The following is a 10967-nucleotide window of genomic DNA, read 5'->3' on the forward strand; positions in this document are numbered from 1 at the left end:
GTCTCGGGGGGACATGGCCCACGTGGGGCTGGTGCCATTTGCCAGGGTGAAGTTGAAATGTAGGGACTGGCCGGGTTCACTTCAAGAAGCCAGCTGTGTTTGATATCGGTTTTAGGGCTGGCGTGGTAGGCTACGGGCAGCCGCCCTAAACTTTTCACAGCATGGCTTTTTCATTATCTCAAGCCTTAGTTTTATCTTGCAGACAAACTGCATTTATTAAGTCATAACTTTCCCCCCATTTTTATTAAGCACAGACATCTGTGCTTGCCAGCTAGATCCTTAGATCAGCATGATAACCAGTCTACACCAAATGTCTGTAGTGATCTGACAGAATTTCAATCAAAAGCTAAGACACCAGACATTCTGGTTTGTTGGGGGACTTTATCATGGGCACCAGTGTGATAATCCTTTTGCTTTGGGTGATGAAGATAAGAAAGCTCTTGTCCCTGCACTGGGTGCTTGGGGGAAGCAGCTCAGTGAGCCCAATAGGTTTGCCGGGCTCAGCCAGTTCGGCCCTGTTGTCCCCTGGGCTGCCGTGTGCTAGAATCCTGGCACCAGACCAGCCTCCACCCGGGGCTAGATCTCCCCGTTGCCCCACCCTGAGTCCCGCCTCTGCTTGCCATCCTCCGGGGACAGCTCAGTGCCCTTCCAGGAAACAAGCTTCCTCTTCGACAAGCAGCACTTCTTCCTCATGGGATTCCAAATCCTGCCACCTTGAAAACACCACCCATGACTGTGGTTTTCTGTCTTGGGCCACCCAGAACCTGTATCACCCCTTTCTGCATGCCAAGCTTCTAGATACCTGGAACGTGCCACCATGTGTCCCCCGGGCCTTCGTTCCCTGGGCTGGGTGGTCCCGGGTGCTTCAGCAGCTCTTCCCTGAGCACTGCTCACCTGGGTATCCTGGTCCTCTGAATTTTCTCCAGCTCATCCGAATCCCCCCAAAGGGAGGCCTCGGGCCCACCAGGGGACTGAGTTCAGCCAGCAGGGTAGAGTAGAAATGAGGCCGTTAGGGGAAGCTTCTGTTGTTTCTTTGCTCCCACTGAGCCAAGTGTCTACCGAAACCTGCCTCTAGAATGGTGCCAATCATAGTGTCAGCCTTGTGCTAGGCCAGGGCCGAGGAGCCCCAGGCCTGGGTTCGTCCCCGTGGGTTGGTCCCTGTGGGTAAGTGGTTCCGAGCTTGGGTCCAGCCCTCACACCTCACTCTGCCCACTGGACCTCCGAGCCCGGCTACACGAAACTCCACACACGGCTTTGGATCCTAAGGCCAGCGGGAGTGCGGAAGGAGAGGGCAGCCCGTCCCGCCTGGCAATGACCGCACATCTGTGAAAATGGCCACGAGCGCCAGGTTGGTGAGTCATCCAAGGGGTGGATGACATACTTAGGCCGTACCTTCCACCTGCTCTTGGAAAGCGTGATGTCTAAGAGGAGGGGCGCCAAAGCATTCCCGGGCTGGGCCCCTGGCAGGACCGTGCCTTCGCCCCATTTCTTGACGGGTGAGGTCAGAGGGAGCCCGAAGCTCCATTAATCAAGTTAAGCAGAGCCGGTGGTGCGCACGGCCGAGCCGGCCCCTGCCAGATGCCTCCCACCCTCTCAGCAGAGCGGTGCTTCAGACTGCACTCCACTTCCTGCTCTGGCAACGGGGATCGGGGCCTCTGGCAGCCCTCTAATCATCCTGGTGGCAGACGGAGCATGTCTGCGGCTTTCTCTTTTTATCCTGGGAGTTCAGAGAAAGTAAACGCGAGCCCGATTTCCAAGAAGGGGAAGGCAACAGTAAATCAGTCTGTGAACCCTGCTGTCTGCCCACCGCTCCCCGCCCCGCACACTGCCGCCGCCATCTCCCTTACCTCCCAGAGGCCGCCAGGCCCAGAAGCAGACAGATGTGTCAAGGATCCGGGTCCTGGGCATTGGAGGGTTGGCACCGCCTGAGGGGGCGGCACCGCGTGCGCTCTGAATCCTGGCTAGGAGCCCCTCTGGGATCCAGTGTGTTGGGGGTGGGGGGTGGGAGCGGTCAGCAGATACTAGCATTCCAGTGCTGCCTGTCTGCTCCCCTCCCCCAAGCTTCCCCACCTTCTCTCTCCTCACCTAGGCAGCACAGATTTTGTGCAATGACAAGGAAAGGGAACATTCAGTGCCAGGCTTTTAATTACAATTGCTTCAGGCTGCTGGCCTCCATGCCAAATGGCCACATGGAGAGTGTTCTATCACACCAGAAAGCCAACGGAGTCCAGTCTATGGTGTGTGCACCGGGCGCCTGGTGAGGACGGGGCTCTGTTCCCGCTGGGAGAAGGCCGGATGGACCCAGATTAGTTCGCACGGGCCTCAGAACAACTGGGCTTTAGCCGGAGCCACTCGGCCAGATGGGAATGCCTGCCGGGACCCTTACAGCGGACTCCAGGGAAGGCCTGTGATTGGGTGGGAGGGGGATCTTTGGGAGGAGGGCCAGGCTGCGGAAGGACGATGGGGATGGATGGTACCGCGGGGCACAGCCACTCGAGAGGAATATGATAATCCTATCCGTGACACTTCCCAATCTACAAAAGGCTTTCCGCTTTCTCGAGCATGCTTAATCCTCCCATCAATCCTGCTTAGGAGACAGGGCTCAGAGAAGGGAAGTCACTTGCCCAGAGTTAAACAGGCAGAAAACCAGGTCTGGAGCCCCGGCCTCCCCCCTGCATCCAGCAGTCTCCACGAGGAGGTGGGTCCCCCAGGAGCCAGAGGAGCAAGCCCAAGGCTTGCACACCCTGCCGCCACCAGGGCAGCCCTCGCTCAGGGCAGCACCGTGGTGACACTGGTGAGCACCACGTGCTCAGGGACTTTGGAGACGGAGCACCGGCTGTGCAAGGAAAAGGACTTGTGGCTGGCAGAGGAGCGGGGGCTGGGGGCCTTCGGAGAGCCGCAGGGACCCAGGCCAGGCAGGCAGCAGGAGAAGGCGGCCTTAAACTGCTCCCGGAATTTGCCTTGGTTGGAGACAGAAGACACAGCCATAAGGAGATGGACGAAGCAGGAAGGGCCTTGGGCCCAGGGACACCCACGCAGCTCCAGCCAAGCTGCCTGTGAGGGGGCGGGAGGGCGGAGCAGAGCTGGGATGGAGAAAGCCCGAAGGCGACCTCGTCACTGCCAGGGAGAGTGAGGACAGAGGCCCTGGAGCAGTTCCCAAGGAGAAATTCAATTTTCATCTGATTCCTTGACTGCGCTCTGGCTCTGAGCCGGGCTCAAAACGTGGTGTCTGGCTCGGGGGCCTGGGGCCACCTCTGCCCTCCTTGGCGAGTAGGTGGAGGGGCTCAGGCCCCCCAGCCGGGGCTAGGCTTTCCCTACCTGTGCCCCATGGTGATGGAAAGAACAGCAGCAGCCTGCACAAAGCACGGTGCCGGGCACCCCTGCCTCCCCCCCGCCCCCCTCTCATCCCAGCACCCTGAGAGGCTGGCAGCTTTTATCCTCACCTCACAGGGGGGCTGCATAGAGGTGCAGAGACTTGCCCGAGGTCACCCAGCCAGAGTTCAGGCCTGGTTCTCGTTCCAGAGCCCTTCGCTTCAAGGGGAGGACAGAGTAGGGAAGGAGGGACTACCACAGCCACCTCGGTCAGCCAAGGGACACCAGGGAAATAGATTATGTCCGGAGCAGAAACCTCCTTGACCATGCTTCTGTGGGGCCCCAGTGGAAGGCTGGGCACACAGTAGGTGCTCAGTTAATGCAACCCAGACAGGAAATGCCCAGCAAGAAGTCTGCTGCCGCCTCTGCCGCAGCCCTTATCTCTTCTGTTCTCCCCTCTGAGCTCCGGGAATACTTCTTCAGTCTCAATGAGGGTTGTGGTACGGACCCCCGGCCCCTCCTTCTTCAGCCTTTCAACCTTTTCTCAAAGATTACTTGTGCCCAGGCTTGAACAGCCATCTGGACCAGTTTGTTAGGCCTAGTTCTGGGGCCAGACGTCTCGTGACCCACTCTTCTGCTGAACCCAGGTGGGTCCGAGGGTGGAGGTGTTACCATCCCGGGTCTGGGTTGCAGAGGGCAGGACAGCAGAGGGGAGTGGCCTGGGGTACGGCTGGGGGAGTGGAGATGCCGGGACTTCCAGAGAGGGGACAAGATGGCTGGTCTTGGGGGCAGGTGGATCCAGGGAAAACCCCTCTGTATTCTGGCCACTCTGCCTGTACCTGTCTAGCTGGGCATAGGGAAACCCTTTCCTGGCCCTGGGCCGTCTCTGCTGGTGACCCTCCCTTCCCCCGATGACTGGGTTACACAGTCACCCTCCCAGGCAGGCACTCCCGGCACCTCTTCCCACAGGCCTGGCTCCTTCTGGAGCCTGTGTTGGCCAGACCGGCCGACTGGAGGTCCCGCTGTGCAGGCACCAGGCGGGGGTGGAGGTGAGCTGGCCTAGCCCCTGCCTTTCCCACCCCCTCACTGGTCTGCATAATCTGTACAACTGGATCCGGGCCGCCGGTGGGAGTGAGGCCCGCCTTCCACTCAGACCAGGGCTCCTGGGCAGGGCCGAGTCTTTCCTGATGCGGGTTCCCAGAGCAAGCTCACCACGATCCCCAGGAGGGATTAGGGGCCATCCCTTTATTCAGCCTGGATTGGGGGTTGGCAGCCTGTTGTCCTTGGGCACCGCTGCCACCCTCGGTCGCCCCGCCTCCCCAGCCCACTCACCACTGAGGAAGTTGTAGATGATAGGATTGGCCGCGCTGTTGGCATAGACCAGCCAGTGGGAGAAGGTGAAGCAGGCGTAGACGGCCTCTCGGTCACTGGCTTGGCGGAACATCCCAAACACCCTAGGGCCGAGGGGACCACAGTCAGAAATGGGGTAGATGTGTGTGCATGTGTGCAGGTGGAGCAGGAGTCGCTACCCTCATCTAAAAGACAGGAAAACCAAGGCTCAGAAAGGGAAAGTGATTTGCCCAAGGTCACACAGCCCGGAAGCCGCCAAGCACAAACTCACACAGAGATCGGCTCCTGACGAGCAGCCCGCGCTCCTTCCCTGCACCCTGCGGCCCCTCACGTGCCAAGCCCCGTCTTCCCTCCGCTTCGAGCCCTGTCCCTCCAGACGCCTGTGGGGCCTCGTCCCTCGGTCTCTCCCTTCCTTCAGATCTCTGCCAGATGTCATTTCCTCAGATGAGCTTTTTTTTTTTAAAGATCGTATCTTACACACACACACACACACAACCGCACCAACTCCTGTCACCATCGCTATCCTCTTTCCCTATTTTATTTGTCTTCATAGTAGTCTCACTGCCTGCCAGTACAATAGAGACTTATTTCTCTCTCCCGCTAGATGTAGCCTCCACGAGGGCAGGGACTTTGTCCTGTGGTCACTGTTCCCAGCCCCTGCGATCAGATGGCTGGGTGACTAGACGGAAGAATCTTCACAATAGCCCTGGCAGGCCAGGACTGTTATTATTCACATTATACAGATGAGAACTTGAGGTTCGGAGGCTCGGAGAAGAGAGATGACCCACCCCAAGGCCACACCGTGGGTGAGTGCCCGAGCCGGTCTTCCTGCAAAGCAGAGAGAGCCCCTTCCTCTGGGCCCACACCCACCCCCCCCCCTTGTGCTCTCACCTCTTGAGGACATTGAGGACACTGATGGGCAGGTAGCAGAGGGCAAACACCAGCAGCACCACCATCAGCATCTTGGCCGTCTTCCTGCGAGCTCGCACCTGCTTCACCTCGGCCAGGAAGGCCCGGGCCCGAGGCGGGGGCTCTGTGCTGGGGCCCTGTCCCTGGTCCTCCGACTGGTCTGAGGGCCGCTTCCAGTTCCTCACCAGGGCCGAGGTGGTGCCAGGGATCTGTCCAGCACACACAGAGATGGTGGCGGTGGGCGGAGCTCCCGGGGAGGGTCCTTCCCCTTTGCCGGGTCCCGCCCCCCCGGGGTGGACCCTGGGCAGGGTGCAGGTGGGCGAAGGGAACAAACGCTCTCGCCGCCATGCGAAGAAACCTAATATTCACGACAAAGACTGACACTCCGGACTGGAGGGTGAACAATGCACTTTCACTTTCACTCATTGTGAGCCCACCCACAACGTGCCTTCTGGGAAGGTGTCACTGGCCCTTAGTTAAAAATGACGCAACCGAAACTCAGAGAGGCAGAAGACTCTAGATCATCAGCTCCTGTTGTGGGGGTAAGGGGGGGGGGTGCGTTGTGCCTCCCCCTGGCCTGTGCCTGACTGTGGGGAGGCCTGGGCAAGGGGTGAGCAGGTGGGCAGCTCGGAATGGCCTGGACCTCAGAGCACAGTCCCTGCCTAGGTCAGTGCCCGGAAGCCTACAAGCGTTGCAGGCTCCCGGAGCAGCCATAGATATCCTTGAAGTCTCACACCACTGGACACCTAGATCACCCCCCACCAGAGGGGCGCGGGGCTACAGCTCAGGAAACTGGGGGTCTAGGGCCAGCTCAGCCACCCGCGAGTTACGTGACCTTCCTCGATCGACTCGCTTTCCTTCTCTGAGCCTCAGTTTTCTCATCCATTAGATGAGCACAGTGACTCTCGCCATCCTGACTGGGGAGCTGTTAGGGGTGGATGGTTAAGTGCTGGCAGACTGCAGGCTGGTCACGTTCTGGTCTGTATCCTCTCATTGCCCAAGCACGGGACCCAGAACTTGGTCCTGCTGGTGCCAGGAACTTCTGAGCAATTCTCTCCCCCACACTCCACCCCAGACAGAACCTGCTGTTGGTCAGTTGAGATGGTTGTGAAGACATTCCTGCTACTAGAACGATGATTAGCTATTAGATACTGAAACTGATATTAGTCACTAGCCGGTTCCAGGGGAGGCACTAGCACTTCAGCCTTGACCTTGCCATGTCCCTAGGCCTTGCCTCTCTCTGGTTGCAGCCAGGATGGCATGTTCTGAAAGCACAGGACTGTCTATTCCCTTAGACCAGTACCCCTGTCCCCTCCCAGCCCGGACAGTGACACCAGAGTGGGCCTCACCTGGCGGCCCCAGAGCTTGCGGAAGATCTGGAAATAGGCCATGGCCATGAGGCCCAGCGGGGCCAGGTAGGTGACAATGAAGAAGCAACTGTGGTAGATCTTGGGATAGAGGTCATCTGTAGGGGTCAGGAGATAAAAGGGCTGGACCCACTGTGGGAGCGTCCAGCTTGTCGTGCTTAGCAATGCCACCCTCCCCCAACCAGAGCCATGGAGCCCAAGCAAGTGGCAGGGCCTGATACAGACACCGTGGCAAAGAGACCCCGCAGCTGCCCGGCCTGGGGGTGTCCATTCTGGAGGGACTCCTAGCAGATGTCTAGACTCGAGGAGGTACCCACCCTGGTAGGTGGCTGTTCTATGGCATCCATGAAGGGGTTATACCCACCCTGGGAGGGTAGCCGGTAGAAGGCTATTCCAGGGTGTCCTTTTGGGAGACACCCACCCTGGGGGAGCCCACCCCAGAAGTACACGGACAGAACAGAAGTACACCTGCCCTAGGGGTATGTGCCCCAGAGGTGCCCACTTCAGGGATGCCTGCTCAAGGCTCCCGCCGTTACCTGCCCAGTGTTCATCACAGACCGAGAAGAGCCGGGTGCGGTTGGCTAGCTCGGGGAGCACGCTGCGGCATTCCATGACGGCGGCCTGGGGCACCATGACAGCCAGTGACACAGCCCAGATACCCAGGATGGAGCCACGGGCACGCCGGGCGGTGCTCTTGAACAACAGCGGGTGGCAGATGGCATACCAGCGGTCCAGGGCGATGAAGCTGAGAGTCAGCACTGCCACCGACACAGACACGGCCTGCCCCATGGGGATAGGACGTCAGCCTTCTGGGGGGCCACCCACAGACGTGGGGTGAGGGACGGGGCTCCGAGCCCTGAAATACCAGGCAGCCAGGGGTGGTGCCGCATCCTGACCGCGCCACTCACTGGCTGGGCGCATGTGGGTAGATCACTCACCCTCCCTGAGCCTCATCTGCAGGACGGGACCATGTCAGCCACCTGGAGGGATTCTTATGAGAATCCATGAAATCATGGATGGAAAACGTCCAGGTCGAGACCTGGCCCCTACTGGGTGCTCCTCGACGATGAATAATAACTTATGCTCATGGAAACTACTCCGTGCCACTGTTCTCTTTATCCTCGCCACAACCCCGTGATGTGTACTCGCACCCCCGTGTCACAGATGACGACACTGAGGCACAGAAAGGTTAAATAATTTGCCTGAGGTGAATGTCCTCACTACTCCCCCCACCCACCCACCCACCCTGTCTTTATTCTCAGGGTTGCCGGGGTTAATCCATTGAGCAGAAGACCTGAAAACGATGGAAATCCGAGAGGCATTTCTCTCTGCCCAGGATGCCATCCCTTCCCCGGGCCGTTAGGAAAGAGCCTCATCCTGGGAGGCAGACACAAGCCTAGGCCAGAGGTGAAGGTGGGCACTGCCTCCAGGAGAGCACCCCCCCCCCTGCGCTCTGGGGTACGAGGAGAGGGTCGAGGGGTGCAGCTGAGGGGCCATTCTGGCCTCTGGTCAGCCCTCTTTCCACCCCACCAACCCCATCTGGACATCCTGATTCCCACCTCTGGGGGAGGGAAGGCCCTGGCCAGGGATGGTAGGGGAGGGGGGATACTTTCCAGCGACCCCCGCAAACCAGCCCCCTTGAAATCAAAGGACAGGCTCAGCGTGCATCTGCGTCTGTCACCACGGGCTTGTGCCTCTCTCCTCCACTGTGTCCCAGGCGCCTGGAGGTGACTGTACATGTGTCCACACATGGGTGTGTGTGTGTGGGGGGGGGGGGTCTGCGGGTGTGACCAGGAGGGGATCTCTGCAGGGGGAGTGTGTGGGGCTGTGTCTGTGTCCTCAAGTGTCAGGCCTCATGGCCTGCCCCCGCTGATAATAGAGAATGACAGTGCAGAGGAACCGAGCCACCGTGTCCTGTCTGAAAGGCAAGTCTGAGGGTCACTGAGGTCTAGGCAAGGCCGTGGTTTCTGGACTTGGGATGACAGAGGGGTGACGAGCAGCACCCTGGCAGAGCTCACCTGGAGATAGGGGATGACCTTGCAGAGGGCATGACCGAAGAGCCAGGACTCAGTGATGTCCACCAGCAGGCTGGCTGGCAGGCAGATGGCTGTCACCAGCACGTCAGCCAGGGACAGGTTGACAATGAAGTAGTTGGTGACCGTCCTCATGTGGTGGTTCCTCCACACGGCCAGGCAGACTGCAGGGCAGGTGGGGAGGTGGGAAGAAGAGGAGGAGGTGAAGCCAGGGGCAGAGCCACGCCCATCCTAGCCAGTGTCTCTCCCCCACCAACCCCCCCCATGCTACCCAAACCATCCCCCACACTACCCAGCCAAGGGAAGGTAGGGGAGGGGCAGAGAGAGAAGTGAGGCCCAGGACCCCTTCCAGTCCCCAAGGGAAATCCGCAGCACCACAGGAACCTAAACACCTACCCAGCGTGTTGCCCACCAGGGCCACAAGGAACACAGCCACGTAGGCAGCGATGAGGACCCACTCGTACTGCTTCGGGTACAGATAATCGCGCCACAGATAGCGCAGGAACTCGTCTTCGTAGTCAGGAGGCACCGGTGACGGTGACGGTTCCCCACCACCAGTGGGGGTCCCCGTCTGGGCCCCTGGGGTGGCTGAGGGCTCCATGAGCTCAGAAGCTGCTGCAGCCGAGGGGCATCCTGGGCTCTGCAGAGGGAGGGGAGCCCTGGCCTGGCCTCAGCCCACTTCCCTTGCACCTAGGTCTCTGGGGTCCCAGCCCCAAACCTCCTGAAGAAAGGAGGGGAGGAAAGAAGAAAGAACATTAGGAGTGTGCCAGGCAATTAGCATATAAGCTCCCTCTTAATTCTCACAGTGCTGTTAGGTTACAGTGAGCCCGAAATAGATGGAGAAAGACAGATGTGGCTCGCATCTCAATTTCATGCAAGTTGCTCTTGGGTAACTTACGTCGCCCTTTTCAGCCTCGGTTTCCCCATCTATCCAAAGGAGTAATAATCACCTGCCTCACAGGGCCACGGTGAGGCGTAGTGAGGTCTAATGCATGTCTAGGGCTTTACCCACTGAGGGGGGGCGGGGAGAGCCGGCTTCAGGGTCGCCTGGGGCTACCATTAGAGAACCCTGCTTTGCAGAAGCAGCTCAGAGGGGTTGAGCCCCTTGCTCAAGGTCACCAAGCTACTATGCCAGGTCTGTCTGAATCCACCAAACACCATAGATTTGTGAGGGGAAGCCATCCCGATGGCAAATGTTCTCTCCTGAGTCAGTTCACAGGCCTGAATTTTTTGGTTGAAAAAATGGTCAAGGGACGCGTTAGAGACCCAGGGCCGGCCCCCCACCCGCCAGACCTGGACCCTCCCGGCTAGGATACACACACACACACACACACACACACACACACACACACACACGGGAGAGGTGTAGGGAGGAACCGACCACCTCCCCGGAAGCCAGAGAAGAGCCCCAGGCTCAGCGGCCAGGCCCCTCAGACCCCCGGGGCCGCGATGCACCCCGATGGCCGCCAGGGGTCGCTGGGCCGGCGCGCAGGCCGCTCTCTCCATTCATAAATCGGGCCTCGCTCCCCGCCCCTCCTCTTTCGCTCAGACCCCTCCTTCCCAAGGCTGGGCAGGGAGGACCCCGGACGTGTGTGGGAGGGTTGCCGGGCCCCGGTGACCGCTGGGGGGAGGGCGAGGGGGGCTCCTTCGTACCCCCTCCCAGCGCCCGCGAGCCCACTCCCTCAGCGGGACCTCTCTGCACCTCGGGCGCTGTGGGAGGCTGCGGGGAGTAGGTGGGGGAGCGAGGGCGCTAGGGGTTCTGCAGAACCCTGCCGGGAGGAGGGCACTGCCTACTGGGGACCCCGCCTCCCAGCACCCAGGTTTTGCCCCGAGACTCCTGGCTCCCGCCGAGGGTCCTTTGGAACCCCCACCCCGGGCCTGGGGATCCCCCAAGCCCCGCACCTGTTGGCTCCGGGACCCTGGCGTCCTCGGCTGCTGGTCCCCGGACTTTGCACCGGGGACTCCGCCTCCCTGCCCGGAAGGTCGGGCTCCAGGG

At 60.0% G+C, this 10967-nt stretch overlaps 1 protein-coding gene across 1 annotated transcript; it reads right to left on the reverse strand.

Moving 5' to 3' along the window:
- Positions 1 to 2616: 2616 nt before the first annotated feature.
- Positions 2617 to 9572, reverse strand: HCRTR1 (hypocretin receptor 1). The gene is made up of 7 exons (XM_047085007.1): positions 9368 to 9572; positions 8957 to 9135; positions 7475 to 7718; positions 6921 to 7036; positions 5554 to 5780; positions 4645 to 4766; positions 2617 to 2960 (listed from the first exon to the last, which is right to left on the reverse strand). Exons 1-7 carry the CDS (start codon positions 9570 to 9572, stop codon positions 2770 to 2772), a joined length of 1284 nt encoding a protein of 427 aa, XP_046940963.1. The 3' UTR covers positions 2617 to 2769.
- Between the last annotated feature and the right edge of the window lie 1395 nt (positions 9573 to 10967).

Source organism: Lynx rufus, unplaced genomic scaffold (genome assembly GCF_022079265.1).
Source record: "Lynx rufus isolate CCGP_SWC_20201006 ecotype Redwood Valley unplaced genomic scaffold, mLynRuf1.p SCAF_2, whole genome shotgun sequence".
Classification (NCBI taxonomy): domain Eukaryota; kingdom Metazoa; phylum Chordata; class Mammalia; order Carnivora; family Felidae; genus Lynx; species Lynx rufus.

What these genes read in the sequence shown, in the direction of transcription:
- HCRTR1 (XM_047085007.1), bottom strand. Translation starts at nt 9,572, where the DNA reads ATGGAGCCCTCAGCCACCCCAGGGGCCCAGACGGGGACCCCCACTGGT. An exon ending in CTGTGATGAACACTGGGCAG is followed by an intron (nt 7,037 to 7,474) that starts GTAACGGCGGGA and finishes TGACCCCTACAG; the next exon opens with ATGACCTCTATCCCAAGATC. An exon ending in GCAAGCTCTGGGGCCGCCAG is followed by an intron (nt 5,781 to 6,920) that starts GTGAGGCCCACT and finishes TGTGCTGGACAG; the next exon opens with ATCCCTGGCACCACCTCGGC.